Consider the following 19245-nt stretch of genomic DNA (forward strand, 5'->3'; position numbering starts at 1 on the left):
TTGCGCGCCGTGTCGCCAGCGAATGACGAAATGCGCAAAAAGAAACCTCGCGCACACGGTTGACGCAAGCACCGTGGGGGACTAGTGAAAACAGAGGCGCTTTTATTGGAAAAAGAAACAGGTAAATAAATACTCCCTACCGTTTAGCACTACAAAGGATCGATGCTTTCGGCTAATGAAAAAAAATGAAGCTCTGTGCTGCGCTTGGGTGTGAAAGGGCCTCGTTCACGGCAAAGTTTCGATCCTAACGTCGCACACCTCCTCGGCCTTACTGCGGCCTTGAGCTAACGCTAACATTTGGTGCAGATAAATCATGTCCAAGTGCTGTTATTGTCCAACTGCTACGACGCAAACAACCTCTCGAAGCTAGCAGGGCAATCAAAATGTATTGTGTTTACTTTTATCTTCGTATTTAGCGTATGCGGTAAGCTTTAGGAACCGTAACGTCGATGCTTTGCTGTTGCTTGTTAACAAATATGCATACCGCCAATAGACAGCAGTTTCTGTAGTACCGTTATAGATATCAATAAAGGCGTTTCATGAATTTTGTGTATTTATCATAGTAGTCGTATTGACGTGAATAGTCGTAGATGCTCGTCTGCGCATGTGTTGTTCAGCTAAAGTTGCTTTCCGCAGTAGGGGATGTAATGTACTTACAATCCGTATTATTTGTTAGTAAACTCGTCATTATCCACCGAAATGCCCTTGTTAGAAGTGGACGCTATTGACCATGTGACCGACTAAAGAGAGAGGTGTCCATAATGCTGAGTCAGATTGTGCTGAGGGCACCTTTAATAAAGAGCCACGAAGTATAGAAAAGGTCAGATGGAGCTGCACTTTGTCTTTCTGAATCAAGAAAAAGTGTATGATAGGATTCTAAGAGAGGAACTGTGTTATTGCATGAGGCAGTGGGGACTGGGAGAGAAGCATGTAAGCGTGGTGCAGGACATGTGTGAGGACAGACAGTGGTGAGGTATGAAGTAGGTGTGACAGATGGGTTCACTGTGGGGGTAGGATTACATCAAGGATCGGCTCTGAGCCCCTTATTGTTTGCAGTGGAGGTGGACACATTGAAAGATGAGGTCAGGTTGGAGTCTTCGTGGATTATGGTGTTCGTAGATGACGTTGTGATTTGTAGTGAGAATAGTGAGCTGGAGGAAGCGAACTGGTGAGATTTATGGTCTGGAGAGAATAGGAATGGAGGGCAGTATAACCAAGACAGATTACATGTGCACAAATTAGAGGGAGACAGGTGTAACAGTGAAAGGTAGTCAAGGTGGATGAGTTTAAATACCTGGGGTCAACCATCCAAAGCAACGGACAGTGGAGACAGGGTGGAGACAGGAGCCTGAGCTGAGTTGAACATGATCAGGTTTTAGTTGGGATGGACAAAATTAGAAGTGAGTACATCAGACGAACAGCTCAGGCCAGCAACACTAAAGAGGCAAGTTTGAGATGGTTTTTAAAAACTGAGCTGCCTGTAAGGAGGAAGAGAGGAGGATCACAGAGGTTGGTGGATGTAGTGAAGCAGGGTTTGTGTGACAAAGGAGAAAGAAGAACTGAAAGAAGAACTATTTTTTAACTTTAAATTGGGAAGTGTAACAGGGCTGGTTTAAGATTTTAGAGACTTCTCTAAGAGCTCTTTTTTTAAATTCTTTTCAGAACAGCCATGAACTGGAACAAAGGTGGTCCTGGTGTGAAGCGAGGTTTTGGCTTTGGGGGGTTTTCACTCGCAGGAAAAAAAGAAGAGCCTCGCCTTCCTCATCAATCACACACATCATTTGGAGGCCCAGGATCTGGAAGTGGTGGATATGGGAAGAACCAGCAGCTCCCATCATTCTACAAAATAGGGACCAAAAGAGCTAATTTTGATGAGGAAAATGCGTGAGTATTACATATCTCACATATGTACAGTAATAGAAATATTAATTTCAGCCCTTGATAGCAGCACATACTGGGATTGTGAGTAAATGTATAAGCTGCATATGTCCTCTTTTCAATTAGATATTTTGAAGATGATGAAGAGGAGTCCAGCAGTAACATGGATCTGCCTTACATCCCAGCTGAAAACTCACCCACACGGCAACAGATGCAGTCAGGTGGTGGCTCAGACAGCGAAGATGACCCTTTGGATGCTTTCATGGCCGAAGTTGAGGTGAGTAGATTTTACAGATAAGCAGAGACACAAACTAAACTAAATTCTGCCTTTAACAGATTTATTTTATTTTTATTTTTCAGAACCAAGCAGCTAAAGACATGAAGAAACTAGAGGAAAAGGAGAAGGAGAAAAAGTCAGCCAAGTAAGACTCTATATTTGCTTGTTTTTATGCTTAATTTAGGTGTTAGGCATTAAATAAAATAATTTCAACAGGAAAAAAGAAATTGCCCACAATTGGATCAAAATTTCATTTAATTTTAAATGTGGCTTAAGTTGCCAAAAGCTGTTAAACTTTACTCAAACCTTATCATTCAAATTTCTCCAAGAAAAAAATGTAAATAAAAATAAAAATCCAACAGTACCTTTGCTAAATAAAAAAAAAAAAGAAAGATATTGTGAGGTAAGCAGATTGATCGTACTCATAGTGGGATGTGGGCTGTCTTTGGTGTACGAACGAGCCGCAGGGAAGTTTTTTTTTCTCCGCTTGTCATTTCAGGGGTATTCGTGATGACATTGAAGAAGAAGATGAGCAAGTGAGTGAGCCCTCCAAAGTTTTTAATCCTCTACTTTGCTGGTCAGAGAGGTCTACCCTCTCTAATGTTATAAAGCCTCATGTCTTCCCTTTTTTTTTGACCAGGTTGCATATAGGATCAATATTTTTAAATGCATTTCATTCTTGTTTTTAAATTGTTGAGTATTCTTTAACCCGTATGTTAAGCTTGTGCTATAAAGCTGAAAGTCTCATTTGTCACTTCATCCTGGAGGCTGTAGTAAGGCTGTACTAGCTCACTTTTTCACCTGAAATGATTTAATCTCTGCAGGAAGCTTACTTCCGCTACATGGCAGAGAATCCCACCGCTGGGCTGACACAGGAAGAGGAGGAGGAAAACATTGATTATGACAGTGATGGGAATCCAATTCCCTCTACAACCAAGAAAATTATCATGCCACTCCCTCCTATTGACCACTCAGAGGTAAAGTTCATAATTCTCACTGAAAACACACAATTGTTTGGGGGGGTTGTTGTTGTTTTTGTATTTCTCACATATGATAACTATTTGATTGTACATTTTGCTGCCTTTTTTGCAATTTTTCATAGATTGATTATCCACCCTTTGAGAAAAACTTTTACGAAGAGCATGAGGAACTCAGCAGCTTGACTGGAACTCAGGTGCTGGAGTTGAGGCATAAACTGAACTTACGAGTAAGTCTGTTATTCATTTTTTGTACCTGAGAAGGGATAGGGATGTAGTTTAAGCTTTCTTTTCTAGTCTTATTTTCTTTATCACCGATATTACTAGCAACATGGATCGCGAAATAAAGATTAAGTTATTTGTTGCTCATTGTTTTGTTCTTTCTCAGGTATCTGGTGCTGCCCCTCCAAAACCTTGTACCAGCTTTGCCCACTTTAATTTCGATGAGCAACTAATGCACCAAATTCGGAAGTCTGAATATACTCAGCCCACACCAATTCAGTGTCAGGTATGTTGTAATTTAATGTTTTGATATTCACATGGGTGAAAATTTAATAAGTTGTTATTAATGGGGAATAAATTTTGATTTTAGGGTGTCCCCATTGCGCTGTCAGGACGTGATATGATAGGTATTGCAAAAACGGGCAGCGGCAAAACTGCAGCTTTTATCTGGCCAATGCTGGTTCATATCATGGACCAAAAGGAACTGGAGCCTGGGGAAGGACCCATCGCAGTCATCGTGTGCCCTACCAGAGAGCTTTGTCAGCAGGTAAGAGAAGGTTGGAGTATAAAGGGTATATTTGAAATTACAATGTTAAAAGCGTTGGCTCAGTATGGTGTGTAACTGTTAATATTTACTAGATCCATGCAGAATGTAAGCGCTTTGGGAAAGCCTACTCATTGCGTTCAGTGGCTGTATATGGAGGAGGCAGCATGTGGGAGCAAGCCAAGGCTTTGCAGGACGGTGCAGAGATTGTTGTGTGCACTCCAGTAAGAACCTTTTTTCATTTCTCCTGGTTAAAGATGAAGCATTTGCTGCACTGTTGCAAAATAAGCATTAAGTTCACTGCACGTGTGTGTTTGCACAGGGTCGTCTGATAGACCACGTTAAAAAGAAGGCCACGTCTCTGCAGAGAGTAACATACCTGGTGTTTGATGAGGCTGATCGAATGTTTGATATGGGCTTTGGTGGGTTATCATGGTCACTGCTCTAGGAAAGATGTTGTGCTTTTATTCTTTCTAATTTACAGTATGTTGAAATCATTTTTTGTTTTCTTTCTTTTTGCTTTAGAATATCAGGTTAGATCCATTGCCAGCCACGTTCGCCCAGACAGACAGAGTAAGTGATATGATTCTTTTTTTTTTTTTAATGCAAATACTGGAACTACTGAGAATTTATATATTAATATTGATTCATTAATTTCTTCTCAGCTCTTCTGTTTAGTGCTACATTTCGGAAGAAGATAGAGCGGCTTGCTAGAGACATTTTGGTTGATCCCATTCGTGTCGTGCAGGGAGACATTGGAGAGGTAAATATAGCTTTTAATGTTAATGCTTCTTAAATGTTCACAGGGTGGTGAAGTACATAGAATTCAACTTTTCCTAACTTTAGATTTTTAAAACGTAGTTTCATGTCTACTCAAAAGTTTTGTAAGACATTTTTGTCTTTGAAGCTCTGTACATAACATGTTTCTTTTAGGCTTTCATTAAAATGCAAACAAAAAAATGCCCTGACACTGCTTTTATTTTAATCCTCTCTAAAAAGGCCAATGAGGATGTGACTCAGGTAGTGGAGATGCTGGTCAGTGGGTCTGATAAATGGGGCTGGCTGACTCGCCGGCTGGTCGAATTCACCTCCACAGGATCGGTCCTCATTTTTGTCACCAAGAAGGCCAACTGTGAGGAGCTAGCTACTAACCTGACTCAAGAGGGCTACAGCCTGGGCCTCCTGCATGGTGATATGGACCAGAGCGAGAGGAACAAGGTCATCAGTGATTTCAAGAAGAAGAACTTGCCCGTTCTGGTGGCCACTGATGTAGCTGGTGTGTACACGATGTAGTTCTGATTGACACTAAGGTTTCCTTGTTCCCTTTTCTTTACGTTTTCATCACTTTCTGTAGCAACTTAATTTTCTTCAAGCTGAGAAACACATTTCCTTGCTCCCTTTTTTCCTCTTACTAGCTCGTGGTCTGGACATCCCATCAATTCGTACGGTGGTGAACTACGACGTTGCACGAGACATCGACACACACACCCACAGGATCGGTAGAACGGGTCGTGCTGGAGAGAAAGGTGTGGCCTACACTCTCCTCACTAATAAAGACACATCATTTGCTGGGGACCTGGTGCGGAATCTGGAGGGAGCTAATCAGGCTGTTTCCAAAGAACTGATGGACTTGGCCATGCAGGTTAGATAAATCACTGATTCACAAATAATATTTATCTGGACTAAATGCATCACTTTATTAATTGATTTTTTTTTTTTATAAACTTTGCTCAATTTGCATTGTTTTGGGTTTTTTTTCCCCCAGAATCCCTGGTTCAGGAAGTCACGATTCAAGGGTGGCAAAGGAAAGAAACTGAATATTGGTGGAGGTGGTCTTGGTTACAGAGAGAGACCCGGCCTTGGGGCTGAAAGTTCTGTAAGTTAAAACCTAATGATTGTAATCATTAATGCACACTGTAAATTAATTAGCAAAATGCCCATAATAACAGATAATGACTTATAACTGTTTTCTTTACAGGATCGTAGCAGCACTAGTAGCTTGTTGTCTTCCACTAGTAGCTATGAAGGCTACAGCAAACCAACTACTGGGGCAATGGGAGATCGCATGTCTGCAATGAAACAAGCCTTCCAGGTACTCACTAATTCAATTTTTCTGCCATTCTCCTTTATGGTCTATAATTATTCCTACCTAGAGAGATTTCAAATGCACGTTTACGACATAGTATTAGGGCCACATTAAGAAAAAAAATATTATTGATCATTTTGAGAATAAAATAAAAGTTGAAAATCGAATTAGAGAAAAAATTCAAAATGTGGAGATTACATTTGTTGTTTCGAGACAAATTCCCACGGCTGCTGTATCCTCAGAGTTACTGAAATCGTACTTCAGACTCAGCTTAAGTGACAAGGAAAGAAATGATTTCTCTTTTAGCGCATAAACACAGTGTGGTGATAAGAACGACGGTGAAAAGAAGATTCAGAAGCTGCATTTGGTCAAACAGAAAAACCACACAAACTTGGAAGAGTGCATTTGTACAAAATGGAAGGGCTGGTAATGGACAGAGGCAAGATTATCGATGGTTCCACCTCGTTCAATAAAGAGGATGTATGTTATATCTACACAAGGCATTTTGTAGAGGGTATAGCAGCCGTGACAGTTTGCCTTAAACCGACAGCAGTAATCTGCACGATTCAACTTTTAACTCAAATTAGTATTTCGACTTTTTTCTCAAAATGATCAATAATATTTGTTTTTCCTCAGTGTGGCCCTAATACTCCTTTGTTAGACTTACCTCCATGTATTATGTATAAAGATTTCTGTAACTCCTCAGTGCTTAATGCAGTATTTTTTGTTTAGCCGCTTAAATCAAAGCTGAAAAGCAGTTCAGTTGCATCTTGATGAGTTCATCTTAAACTTACTGTGTACGCTTACTTTGGACATTCTTTGTTAGAAAGGAATAAATGCCTTAGGTTTAAGATAGTTAGTCATTCATAATGTCTCTTTTTCCTCTAGGCTCAATATAAGAGCCACTTTGTAGCTGCATCCAGCGGCCCCCCAAAGCTCAGTGCCAAGTCTAGTGGCTCCTCAGGATGGACCAGTGCCGGCAGCCTGAGCTCTGTGCCAACAGAATCTGCCAATGGCTCAGAACGGTCTCACAGTGCTACCTTGTCCATGGTGGGTTTCACCAGTGCTGGCTCCCTGAGCTCAGTGGCCCCCACCAGTCAAACCAGTTCACTCCAGAGCTACACTCCACCTGCACCTCCGTCACAGAGAGAGAGCTCACGTGATAGACACGGGGACGACCGGGGGCGTCACGGTGACAGTCAACACCGCCATAGCGACAGGAACGATCGATACAGTAGCGAGGATCGCTACGGAGACCGGGATCGTCACGGGGATAGAGATAGAGATCGTGACCGCCACGGCGACCGTGATCGCCACAGCAGCAGCCGCCACAGTGACAGTCGTAACGGAGATGGAAGCAAGAGGGACAGAGATGATCGGAGGAGTGATAGGGATGGGGGAGACAGGGGGAGTGGAGATGGGAGGGACAGAGGAAGCGATAGCTTTGCTGTCCCTGAACCACCTAAACGTAGAAAGAGCAGATGGGACAACTAAAGAGAACATAAACACATTAATCGATCTTTATGTGCACCCAACTGCTCCATAACAAGCTTGTCTGTATAGGCAGATAGCAGAGCATATCAGAGGCTGACACAAGCACAGAACCGTAGGGGATATTTTATAGATTTCGATTAGATAGGAAGTGTACCAAACCTCCTATCAGGCTGGTTAGGACATCATGGTTTGGAGTTTAACAGTTTGGTCAGATCAGCATAAGCGGCTCCGAGACAGCTACTGTACATATACCATCTAAGACTGTTGTTATTGTAAGTCAAGTCAAGCAATACAGCTGTAATAAATCCTCCTGTCCATTAAAAACAATCAAATTAGGATGTGTTATCGTTGTTTGTCTCACTGGCCTCATGCTTTTGGCTTGCAAACTTGATGCTTTATTTTCTCCAGTGGTTTTTTGCCAAGTGTGTTTGTATTTTTGCATTTTGTTAATCTACAAAGCAAACTGTTTGATTTCTGAAGGCGCACTGTGATGATTCACAGTCACTCGAGTACATGTCAAAACAAATATGTATAGTTCTTTTTGTGTCTTGTATTCAAGTTTTAGTGAAGTGCCTCTCTTTGGCATTTAGTCTGTATTCCAAAATGTTTTCAAGAAAATGCATTTGTTTGAGAGGAATTTCAAGTGTATATTGACATGGAAAATGAGAGGTTTTTGATTAAAAGGACTCCTTTGGCACATGCTTTTATATATTCATTTTTGGCTTTCATTACATAGTGATAGGGTCAGAAAGTTGGGATTGAGATGGGATGACATGATGCAAAGGGACTGGAGTGAAACCCAGCCTGCCACATTAAGAACTAAGCTCTTGTTGTATGGGCTGTTGCTTTAGCATCATGTGACATAAAAGGAGTTTTTACTGTTGATGTTAAAATCCAAAAAGGTGACATGAAAGATGGGAGTTGTATATTTCTCTAAAGTGGTTTAAATTCATTTAATTTAAACTTAAACAGTTCCTGGCAGCAAACAACCACAAAAAAGTGGTTTTGTCATTTCTCACTGTGGCCACTGGGGGGCATAAATGGTTGTGATACGCATCATTACACATAATCGTAGCGGTGTCAAACATATTTTTGCAGGCAGCTCAGATATTTGCGTATAATCCCTGTGCAAATTTTATTCACATAAACTACAAAGCAAAAAGTAAATAACTAGCATGTCACAATTTTACTCCCCCTTTTCAAAAAAGTTTAACCAATTTTCTCTTCCATATTTGGCATTCACTTCACATAACGATTGGTTTAACTGCTTCAGTGTGTTGCACACTGCTCAACACTATGACCTGTATTTTCAAATTAATTCTACCATGGCTACCTATTTTACTAACATTTACTGGCTTCTAGTCTGGAGCTTTTGATCAAAATGAAGTGTAATTTCCTGTGTGTAAGAGCTTCAAAGAAGGCAACTGGACATATTTAACTTCTTTGAAGATGTTTCACCTTTCATCCAAGATGCGTCTAAAAGATGAAGAGTTCCAGGTATTTAAACCCTAGTGGGAGTTGTTTCTTAAGTGGGGGTGATTTATTTATTTTTTTTATTTTTTTTAAGTTGATGATGCAATGTCCTCGAATAACTTAAAGACGTCCAATCACTGTCTAAACTTTCAAGCTCTTAAGACTACCGTGACCGGGATCACCAAGAACCTACACAGATCTAAGACTATCTACTTTTGATGGAGCATTTCTACATTATTATGAGGATATATATGGATATAAATACATTAGTCTTCTTACATTATGTACTTTATTTTGGTAACTTGTAATCTCCTGGTTTAAGAATTGATTGAATCGGGAAACAAATATAATGAATAAGGTGAAAAGCTGATAGTTGATAAAGCAAATAAATATGTGTGCTGATAATATATCACACATTATCACACGATTAGATTTTTGTGTTATGATGAACAGCCTAAGATGTCTAAAGAAACAAAGGTGCACTTTCACCATAACATCTCAGTTTGTCCACATTGAGTGATTTTACTGTTATCACTTCCATATTACTCACATTCATATATATATATCTTTTTTTTTTACTCATACTAACAACTCGAAGTGTTTACCATACATTCACGAAACACTTTATTTTATGCACTTCAAGGACTTTACCTATCTCTTACCCATAGCCAATTCAGAATTCACAGATAATCTAATATGCATGTATTTTGACTGTGGAAGGAAGTCTAAGTACCCAGGGGAAAAGATGCAAACTCCACACAGGAAGGCTATAGCTCGGGTTCAAACAGTGCAGCTTTTAAAGGCACAAAACCTGCACAACACGCATTTTTGTAACAGATGAACACAGTACAATAGTATTTTGCACCTTTATGATCAGAACTACATGTATTTAAGTAAGTAGTAAGTTAAAAATATTTTCAACTTATAGCACATTTTTACTCCTGTGTATAAATACTGCCATCGCATCACCCCACGAGGATTATCAGTGAATTAAATTAATAAAATAATGCACGATTCCGCGGTACATTTAGTCACATGGTTTTGACAAATTTAATGCATAGAAAAAAACAAAAAGCATCGAAAGCTTACATGACATGTTCACACACTTATGAATTCAGGAAAGACACGTAGCAATAATATGAATAATATCAGAAGAAATGTGCAGTTCAAAGCAATTACCAAAGAATATCTAAACCAATAAGCCGGAAATTATTATCGTTGTTCCTTTAAAACATGTAGATTACGATTAAAATATATTTAACCTTTATTTAAAAACTTTCTGTTCGAGCCTTAGTTGTGATTTGTCCGATAACCTGCGAATGTGTCAGAACAGATGAGAACCAATAGCGTGCGACCTTCTGCCGGAGGAAAAAAAAACACGTTCCGTTGAAAACCCGAAACGAGAAGCGAAGAGGAGGCAGAAATTCGCCGGCGTTGGGGTTACTGTCTCCGAAAAAAATCTTGCCTTAACCCAAAAGTGAATGAGAGGGAAGGTATCTGCCTCCAGCTACTGAGCAAGCAGACTTCGTGTTATCAGCCAGTGTATCGCAGACAAGAAGCCAGATGGTGAGTGTGTATTTTTTTTTGTCTGTTGCACCGTGTGTGTGTCTGCAGCCTCCCCTCCCTCCGCCGCGCGCCCCTCTTCTTCTTTTAATTTTTTTTGTGAGAAGATGTGAGGTGGTAATGTCTTTCCACCCGGGAACGGTTAGCTGTGTAGAAACCGATTTGTTATGTAAACCACTGCGTGAATTGCTGGGGCAGGAGGAGAGAATCAGCTCTGAAAAATTTCCACAGAATTTAAATGCCCGCCGCCGCAGCCGCCGTGTTCCTCAGAAATGCTAACAGTGTGCCGCTTCTTGTCTGCTCGTTAGCTAGCTCGATGGCTAATTACTATAATCTAACCATAGTATCTAAATATACTATTGGTGCGTTATTACAAATCACTCTTGCTTATTATTAAGTCTACGACTTATTAATTTTCGTTCCTTTTTATCGGCCTACTTATACATGCGTTTAAATCAGCTGAATATTATGTGGCGTGTATTTATGTTTTTGTTTTGCTTGAGCTGCACTAGCCATAGCAGATTGTCATTACTTGCACCTGATATTTCTGTAGCAATTACACCAAACCATGGACGAGCATTCAAGAAACCTGGGAAAGAAAAGCACGCAAAAAAGTATAAAGATGCGTGTTGTATTCCACTCACTGGGCATACTTTGCAGCCAGCTGGCTTCATACATGATCATAACATAAATGTTGACTAGCAGCATCCATCCAGGCATTCCTGCATCCCTATGAAATAACTGTGTTCATTGAGGGATAAGCAATTATCCAGGTTTGAATACAATGGATATACAATGAATATAATGGTCCTCTTTGACTTTGCCCTGCAGCATACAAAGTCGCCTTCCAAATGTATAAGTGACTGGGTTTTCAGCTTTATTTGCACTTACTGTAGTGGTTTGTATTGTCAAACCATTATGTGCGGTGTGGTAAAACCACATTTCATCCATCCAAAGCACCACAGCTTTAGAAATCTGTAATTATGGCCCTGGCATATGGCGAGAAGGCTTAAGTAAGTATACCGTCATTCTCTGATTTCCTACTATCATCAGTGTACTGTCTGAGTGTAATTTCAGTTGGAGTAGACTGCACAGATTGACACCCTGTTCTGCTGCCTGAACTACGTCAGTATCCTGCTGGATTTGGGAGCCTGTTGTTGCAGTTTGACTCACTTGTTTGCCCAGACAGTAAATAAATAAAGCAGCTTTCAGCAAACCCCATTTTCCAAAGCTGCAATGAGGACTACTAAAAATTGTATTTAGTTTGTCCATATGCTGTTCTGTCAAACAATTACCATTAACGGCACAAAAACCTAATTTGTTGGGCATGTCAGAAGTGCCATATGTTGGATGGAAGGGGGGGGGTTGCCTGCTGTCAGATGTGCAGAGGAGTATTAAATGGGTCGCCAGCAGGTCCATGGCATAGAGCTGCAGGAAAAAGTGGCACATAGTTACACTGGGTGCATACCTGTGCCTTTATATCCCCCTCTATCAATCATTTACTGAAAATAAGAAATATAGCCAGGAGGTATGTGTAAGCAGGCAGGCTCAGGCTTGGAAGGATGTTGAAACAATTTCACAGTTGATTTAATGCTTTTAACTGATTATATATATATATATCGTGTGTGTGTGTGTGTGTGTGTGTGTTTTTTTTTATTGTTGCATGGGAACGTCACTTCTTTGCAAGCCAAATCAGCTGTGTAGAGACGAATCAGTATTTTTCAATCATTGGGCAAATCACTGATTGCCAGTTGAGCACATAAATATACCTGACCTAGTAAAAGGAAAAAAATACACGTCTCTTTCGTTTCCTGTGGGTATGTGCAGTCTCGCAGTCTGTAAACCTGCATAAAGACTCATTCCAGGAAGTCTTAGTACGTTACTTTCTCTTTGATTTATTTAATTTTCCTGAGAAGTTTCATGTCATTCTCTTGTAAATCAGATCACAGACAGATGTGTGGTGCTGGTAATAAAGGTTTGGCTGCTCTACTCGTACAGCAACAATCCGGACCATTGCCAGCAACTGCTCCAGTTGAAGATAAGAAACTTCAACATGATTATAGTCTTTTCTCCATTCTTTTTATACAGTCCGGTCTCCCCAGCCACCCCCACTGCCATTTAAAGCTCTGCGTGTCTCTTCTTTATACCAGTATTTTTCAGTCTGGACTGAAACCATTAACTCACATTACGTTTTGTCTCTGAGGTTGTCAGCACTGGTCCAACGTCTAAAGTCCTCACAGAAAATAGTTTTGAAGTACTCCAGTTCCTCACAGCATCATAAGTCAACAGAGAACATCTAAGATATCTCATGTCTGTGGGGGTCTGCAGACAATCACCTCACAAATGATTACTTTTGAACTTGAGAAGTAACTACTGAAGGCACTTTATTGAGCAACACTTACTTTCCTGTTCCTTGCCCTCCATTGCCACTGTGATGGAAATTTTGCTGTGATTGCAAAGCAGATATTTGCATGGGGCCATTTTTTTGTAGACGGGATGAGACATGTTACGGTGAATTCCATTCAAGGAGAAGAAGTTGATTGTGAAATGGTCTCTCTTCTGAAGTCCCCGATAACATCAGATCATGTCTTGAACTTGCATCAGTTTCTGTTCTACCTCCAGCAAGGTTGCTGAAAGCAGTGGTATTTTGCTACATCAAGTCAACACAGACTCCGGGTCTCTAAAACATTTTTTTTATAAGCTGGTTTTACTTCTTTCAGTTTTAAAAAGAAACCATAAACATACCACCTGCTGCTGAATACCAGCACCGACAGTAGTGCTACTGGAATTTGGTCTCTTCAGCAAAGGTAGCCCTGCAGTGCAACTTATAAGTTACTATATGTTTCTTGCTTTTAACTGCAAGTGATAAGTCAGTAACACTTTCTCCTTTTGAAATGGCAAACTACTTCTCAGAAATGATACATGCAAATGATATTAAAATGTTGTGGTTTTTGTACTACTGAAAGACTTTTCCTACTTCTTAAATTAACAGAACAGCAAAACCAAAAAGAAAATAGAGATCAGAAATGGTTGGGATTGACTTGTTATTCATCAAAAAGTTAATGCACAGCATATTTGCCACAACTTTTCTGGTTGCAGCTTTCTTGTATGACGATCTTTTAATTTTCACAGTTAAATGCCAAGATAATGAAACAATGAATGATAGACTGAATCAGAAAAGCACTAAAAAGATGTTATCTTCTAGTCTCACAGTTCACCCCTAAAGTTCATGTCGTCTCTCATTAACATAGGTTTCACGAACTTCTTTGTCAATCTTAGACAGGAAGTGAAAAACCTATGAGACGTGGACATGTGATAAATGGTCTATACTGTCGAACACAGAAAATGCCTCGTCATTTTCTTCTTTTATACAGGAAGTTCAAAAGAAGAAGAGAAGTAGTGGTCAAGCAAATACCAAAACTTGGCTCAGACATGATTACTCTGCAGACTGTTGAGGCAAACCTCTATCTGTGCTCTGGCGAACAAGACCATGTCATTCTTCTTTTAGCTGCTCCCCAGCCAGTAGCCATGTTCAAATATTTCTGCATCACAGATTTTTTTATTTTTTTTAAATTAACCTTATATCAGATGAGTGTTTTATTTTTTCCTTTCTCTGGCATGTTGTCCACATAGCTTGCTTTGTCTCTTCACGTTAAGCGTTATCGAATCTCTTCAGCAGGTTTTGTAGTTGTTGGATCATTTCCGTAGCTTGCACATCCATATTACGTACAGTTAGATATTTTCTGTAAAATAAATATTCAAGTTCTAGGTTTATGTTGTAAGTACTGGTCTGGAAAATTATTGTTTTTATTCGTGAAACCGTTAGGCTGCTGATAAACAAGCTCATTAACACTGTTGTGTGATGTGTTAATGACGACGAGGTACATTGTTCGGTTTTTTGACTCTGCTTTCCAAATTATTAAACAATGATCTTGTTTCTAAAAATAAGAAAGTAAGCAAGAGAGAGAAAGAGAGAGAGAGACTGGGAACCTTATTTGATAAATGACATTTGTTACATAGCTTCCCTCCATTCCCTTGTAGGGGCCTGCTGCAGCACTCTGTGTTTTAAGTGATAATCAAGTGTGAGGTGGTGGCATTTGCCTTCTTGTGTTCTGTCCATCAGCACTACAATAGAAAAAAATGTGTGTCAATTTTGAACTTCACTAGTATGTTGAACTTTCACCCCCATAATACTCTTTTAGAGTTTTTGTAGCTAGTTAAAGGTCTGCGATTTACATCAGCAGACAGCTCTTGTATACATTTCAAAGATTTAGAGATCGAGGGCCTTGGGTTGTAGTTTTGGTGCTTGTTTAACGTCAACATCAGTGAAGACTGTATATGCTTTATTGCTTAATACTTCCTATAATTCCTAAATGGCATCTCCACATACTCTCCCTATTACGTCTCCTCTTGATTTTGACAGAATAAGAACAGACCTGAGGGCCATTTGACTCCCTGGTCAAACACATCCATGGCCTCAAAAGGAGAGTAGGATTTTGGGACCTTGGTATTTTAAGTCAAAGGATTGAAATCATACTTCAACATGGAGATCAGGATGCACAGTTGCTTACTGCTGCTAAAAGCTCTGTAGGAAAGATACTGTAGCTAAGAATATAAATAGGGAAAATGGCTAACATGCCTCTGCCATACTGTAACAAAAACTACCCTGTAGCACCAGTACTAGCAAGCGATGGTGCTACGGGGTTGATGTGTAGCTTCTTATTTACTATACAAGTGTAATAGAGGTATTTAACCTTCAATCTAAGTCAACAAAAGTGAACAAAACCTCCTAGGTGGTTGCAGCATGAATACAAATGCACACAAGCATACGTGCATGTGAGATTAAAGCAATGTGAGGGCTGAATGTGAGGAATGATGCTGTGAGCTAAGAGTAGAAGCTCTTTTCCAAGAAGATTTGAAAACTTGAGTGAAAGTGCTCTTTGTTTGGTAAGATAACCACGCTCCAGCTGGCTCTCGCTCCTCATACACTGGTATGCTGAACTGCCCCACAGTTAAAACAGTGTTACTCATTGCAGGCCTAATTAATCACTCCACAAAACTTTATTTATGTTTAGATCAATTTTTATCTTTAAAATTTTTTATTGCGATTTATTCATACAGCACAAAGTTGCCATTTACAGTCAATTATTAGTAAGAAAGTTGGTTAGGTACATAGTGATTATACTCCTTGTTGGGACTATGTAAGACAGAGGAAGCCAGATGTGTCAAAACAACTTCCTGCCACATTCAAGCTGTTTGATGGCAACTGAGACCCATATAAGGTAAAAGAAGACAAGATGGCACAAGCTAATCTCAAGTCTTCCTGCATGTTTGTGTACGTGTTTTTGGAATGACTACCCAGGCCTAACATAGAAACTCATGCTGCTGGGTTATTTTTACCAAAGAGAAAACAAAACATTAGCTAGTCTTTGCTTTTGCTTTGATCACTTTACCCTTTTTACATTTATTTCATGATTTCATTTGCACAACTTCCTTATCAGCCTTTACAGCCTTCTACTGATGTAAATATCCCCTGCAAAAAAACTTACAAATATTACAAAATCAAATTTGAGTTTCTGTAGTGTTCAGTCATTTGAGAAGATCAGATGCATGCTAGTTTCTCAGTTGTATTGCAGCAACAGGAAGTGGTCTATCATGCGTTTTGCTAGATAACCAGAAAAGTGTGAGCTGTCTGCTAGCGAGCAGCAGCAGCATAATGACTGAGTTCAGGATGAATGGGGGATAACGGGGAGACGTCCAACTGTTGGGATGTGATTACATCTACAGGAAGCGGCATGGCCCCACTGTTAATGAACCAATCGTTTCAAAGTATGTCATCCGGATGTCATAAGTACAGACAACACCCTTGCTGTTCTCCCTTTGAGGGTGCATTAAAGGCAGCCCTGTTCAAAAACAATATGCTAATTAATACGGCAACAGTTTACACTGTTAATCAAGTAGAACCTCTCTAATCATTAAACTAACACGTGATGTACAATCCAGGAAGTGTGATTTAATAATCCATACATTGTGAAGCCACATTTGTCAATAAAGTTTTGCAAAACTTTATCATTTATGATTGTAGCCAGAAATACTTGCTATTTGCTTAGCTGTGGCCTTGCTGCACTTCAATGAGCAGGAGTTCTGTGACGACGTGAATTGTGTGTTTAATGCAGACCAAACATTAGCCTGACTTTGACAGTAATATAAATGAGAAAATAAATAATAATTTTTTACATATAACACATGGTGCCAATATAAGTTATGTCTAGCTAAATTGGATTTTATGGGGCAATGGGACCAGTTGCTGTGATCTGTAAGACTTAATTTGCTCTACTGTTCAAAACAAACTTCTGACTACCAAGAAAGCACCTGGATCGCTCACTCCTATACATAGTACAGGGATCTAGTTTTTCAGGCATGTCAAGCACATTGCAATGCTATTTATCACTGGTTTGTTGCTTAACTTCTGCTCTTGACTCGTGTCAGCAGTTCAAGAGCGATTCATGCTCTAATGCGTCTTAACTCTTTGTTTGTTATTTTGTTTTCAAAGCTGTAATAAACCTGCAAAAAAACCCCAGCAATCAGCATTTGTCTCTGATGCTAAAGAGCTTTGAAGTTTATAGCAGTCTCTGAACCACCATAACCTCACCCCAAGGTCCAGCTCCAGCCAGATTGCCTTATATAATAGGGTTTTAGCAAAGTCTGCAGTGGACTTTCCCCTACCTCAACAGCGACTTCCCTTCTTCTGCACACTAAGTTTTCTTGAAAAACTTGTTTTGAATGTTTTTCTGTTTATTATCTGCTTCATCTACCTGTTAGTTCTGCTTAAAGATGTGATCATGTTCATTGCTTCAGGAAACCTACTGCAGTACTACTGTCACTTCCTCCAGCAAGTTTTTCATCTTTCTTAACCGTCTTCATGTCTGAGAAGTGTCTCTTTTGCTTATAAAACTGAACGAAACTGCAGTTACATGACAAAAACTTTAAACACCCGTAGTGTGCAGAAAACTGTGCTGACTTGTGTTGTATGGCAGCCAGAGAATTAAAGAGTAAATTTATGAATGTGCATGATTGTAGGGTTGAGTCAAACAAAATGGTTCATTACATGAACTGATTACAGATTGCAAAGTTGAGTCATTTTTAAGATAAAGACTGGCAGCAGCACATCAGTTTTATTACTTCAGTGAGAGCTCTTCTACCTTTTGTAATAGTCCATGCCATTATCCCTTAAGATTTCTTAACTGAACGACTGAGTCTGAGTTGTTCTGCTATGTTGAGGGCTGATCCATGCAGAGCAACGCACAGCTCAAGTCACATGACTAAACAGAAGGCACCTGATCCTCTCCCAGGGGTGTAAAGAGACAGATGGAGTGAATAGAAAGAGATCAGATTGACACTATTAAAACACGGGCAAAGGTAAAAAGAGGACAGTGAAAATACCCTTTAGTATGATTTTTGTGACGCCTGTAATTTTATCGGACAGTGTTACCTAATATTTCTAATGCGTATATAGCACACACACACACGTTATGCATTATACATATTTGAATCATTTATTTAATTGTTAAATGTGTTTTTTGTGCTCACGCAGGACACCGGAAACACCACGGAAGAAAAATCCGTTCAACGATCCAAGGTAAACATATATGTATTTGTCTTATCCCAAGTTCACAGCTCTGTGTTCACCTGCATGTGATACTTATGCCCAACTTCACTTTCATCAGCATTTGATCTTAGGAGAGAGCATTTAGTGTCTAGCTTTCATCTTGCTAAAGCTAAAAGGCTGTATTGGGAACATTATGTGCATGCCTGGTAGTAAAGCAGTATATTTGTGTGCTCAGTCCTTCAGCTTCAACACCCAGAAGGAAGTGTGTACATCATGTTTGAAGACAGTCTACCCAATGGAGAAACTGGTTGCAAACAACCTTGTCTTCCATTCAGCATGTTTCTGCTGCAGGCACTGCAATGCCAAACTCAGGTGATTATATATAGTATACTGGTTTTTTGTTTTTTTGTTTTTTTCTCCTGACCACTGTGATCGGCATGTAACTCTTTGATTCCTCCATTTCTGGCAGCCTTGGCACTTTTGCATCTCTTCAAGGTGAATTTTACTGCAAACCCCACTTCAAACAACTGTTCAAGAGCAAAGGAAACTATGACGAGGGTTTTGGACGCGAGCAGCACAAACAGCTCTGGGCCGCTAAGGAGACAAATACTATAACAAAGACGCCATAATCATGTCTGCCTTTGTCCTGTCGCAGACCTGCCTCTTCTTTTCCCTCCTCCTAACACCTCCAATGCATCACGATGAACACATGCCTCATAAGCTGGGGCACTGTTAAATCACCCACGCACTCACTCGCTTTTTAAATGCCATCAAAACAAATACATGCACAGACATCTTGAAAATTACTGGGCAGTCATGATATATACCACTTACCATAATTTTGAGTATAATTTGATGATAACTGTTAATTCCCTAATTGTATTTTCCAATTTCCTGTTTGAAATTGGTAGTTGATTGTGACCAAAAGCCTTCTCTGGTGTGGAGAGTGGAATAGTGAAGATTTTTTTTTTCTCTCTTTTTATTTTGTTTTAATTAATTGCACCCTTTTACTTTTAGAAATAAGTAAACTGTATGCTCAGGCAAGCATATCTAAGGGGTTAAAGAGCATCACGTTTTGCGTTAGGGCATACACTCAGGTCAGTTTTAACCCATGGGTTTAAA

At 39.7% G+C, this 19245-nt stretch overlaps 2 protein-coding genes across 3 annotated transcripts; both read left to right on the forward strand.

Moving 5' to 3' along the window:
• Positions 1-44: 44 nt before the first annotated feature.
• On the forward strand, positions 45-7973 carry ddx42 (DEAD (Asp-Glu-Ala-Asp) box helicase 42). Of its 2 annotated transcripts, none has more exons than XM_085351818.1 (18): positions 45-121; positions 1663-1884; positions 2005-2155; positions 2239-2300; positions 2655-2691; positions 2980-3132; positions 3258-3362; positions 3521-3640; positions 3725-3901; positions 3994-4122; positions 4221-4320; positions 4424-4471; positions 4564-4661; positions 4898-5174; positions 5314-5540; positions 5664-5774; positions 5877-5990; positions 6873-7973. In XM_085351818.1, the coding sequence occupies exons 2-18, from the start codon at positions 1670-1672 to the stop codon at positions 7476-7478; spliced, it is 2730 nt and encodes a 909-aa protein (XP_085207944.1). In that variant the 5' UTR covers positions 45-121; positions 1663-1669; the 3' UTR covers positions 7479-7973. The 2 variants fall into 2 exon arrangements, with proteins under 2 accessions (XP_085207944.1, XP_085207943.1); XM_085351817.1 differs by having other exon boundaries at positions 69-121; positions 1668-1884.
• Positions 7974-10351: 2378 nt separating this feature from the next.
• limd2 (LIM domain containing 2) lies at positions 10352-18982 on the forward strand. The gene is made up of 4 exons (XM_085352807.1): positions 10352-10517; positions 18109-18153; positions 18359-18495; positions 18593-18982. Exons 1-4 carry the CDS (start codon positions 10515-10517, stop codon positions 18750-18752), a joined length of 345 nt encoding a protein of 114 aa, XP_085208933.1. The 5' UTR covers positions 10352-10514; the 3' UTR covers positions 18753-18982.
• The last annotated feature ends 263 nt before the right edge of the window (positions 18983-19245 follow it).

The sequence above is a fragment of the Diplotaxodon limnothrissa genome, linkage group LG4 (assembly GCF_057381915.1).
Source record: "Diplotaxodon limnothrissa isolate DT_005_m linkage group LG4, D_limnothrissa_male_GT1.1, whole genome shotgun sequence".
Lineage (NCBI taxonomy): Eukaryota > Metazoa > Chordata > Actinopteri > Cichliformes > Cichlidae > Diplotaxodon > Diplotaxodon limnothrissa.

Bases quoted from the DNA above. Each gene is read 5' to 3' on its own strand.
- limd2 (XM_085352807.1), top strand. The intron at 18,154-18,358 runs GTAAACATATAT...TTGTGTGCTCAG, and splicing joins AATCCGTTCAACGATCCAAG to TCCTTCAGCTTCAACACCCA. The intron at 18,496-18,592 runs GTGATTATATAT...CATTTCTGGCAG, and splicing joins CACTGCAATGCCAAACTCAG to CCTTGGCACTTTTGCATCTC.
- ddx42 (XM_085351818.1), top strand. From the start codon at position 1,670: ATGAACTGGAACAAAGGTGGTCCTGGTGTGAAGCGAGGTTTTGGCTTT. The intron at 3,902-3,993 runs GTAAGAGAAGGT...AATATTTACTAG, and splicing joins CCAGAGAGCTTTGTCAGCAG to ATCCATGCAGAATGTAAGCG. The intron at 4,662-4,897 runs GTAAATATAGCT...CTCTCTAAAAAG, and splicing joins TGCAGGGAGACATTGGAGAG to GCCAATGAGGATGTGACTCA.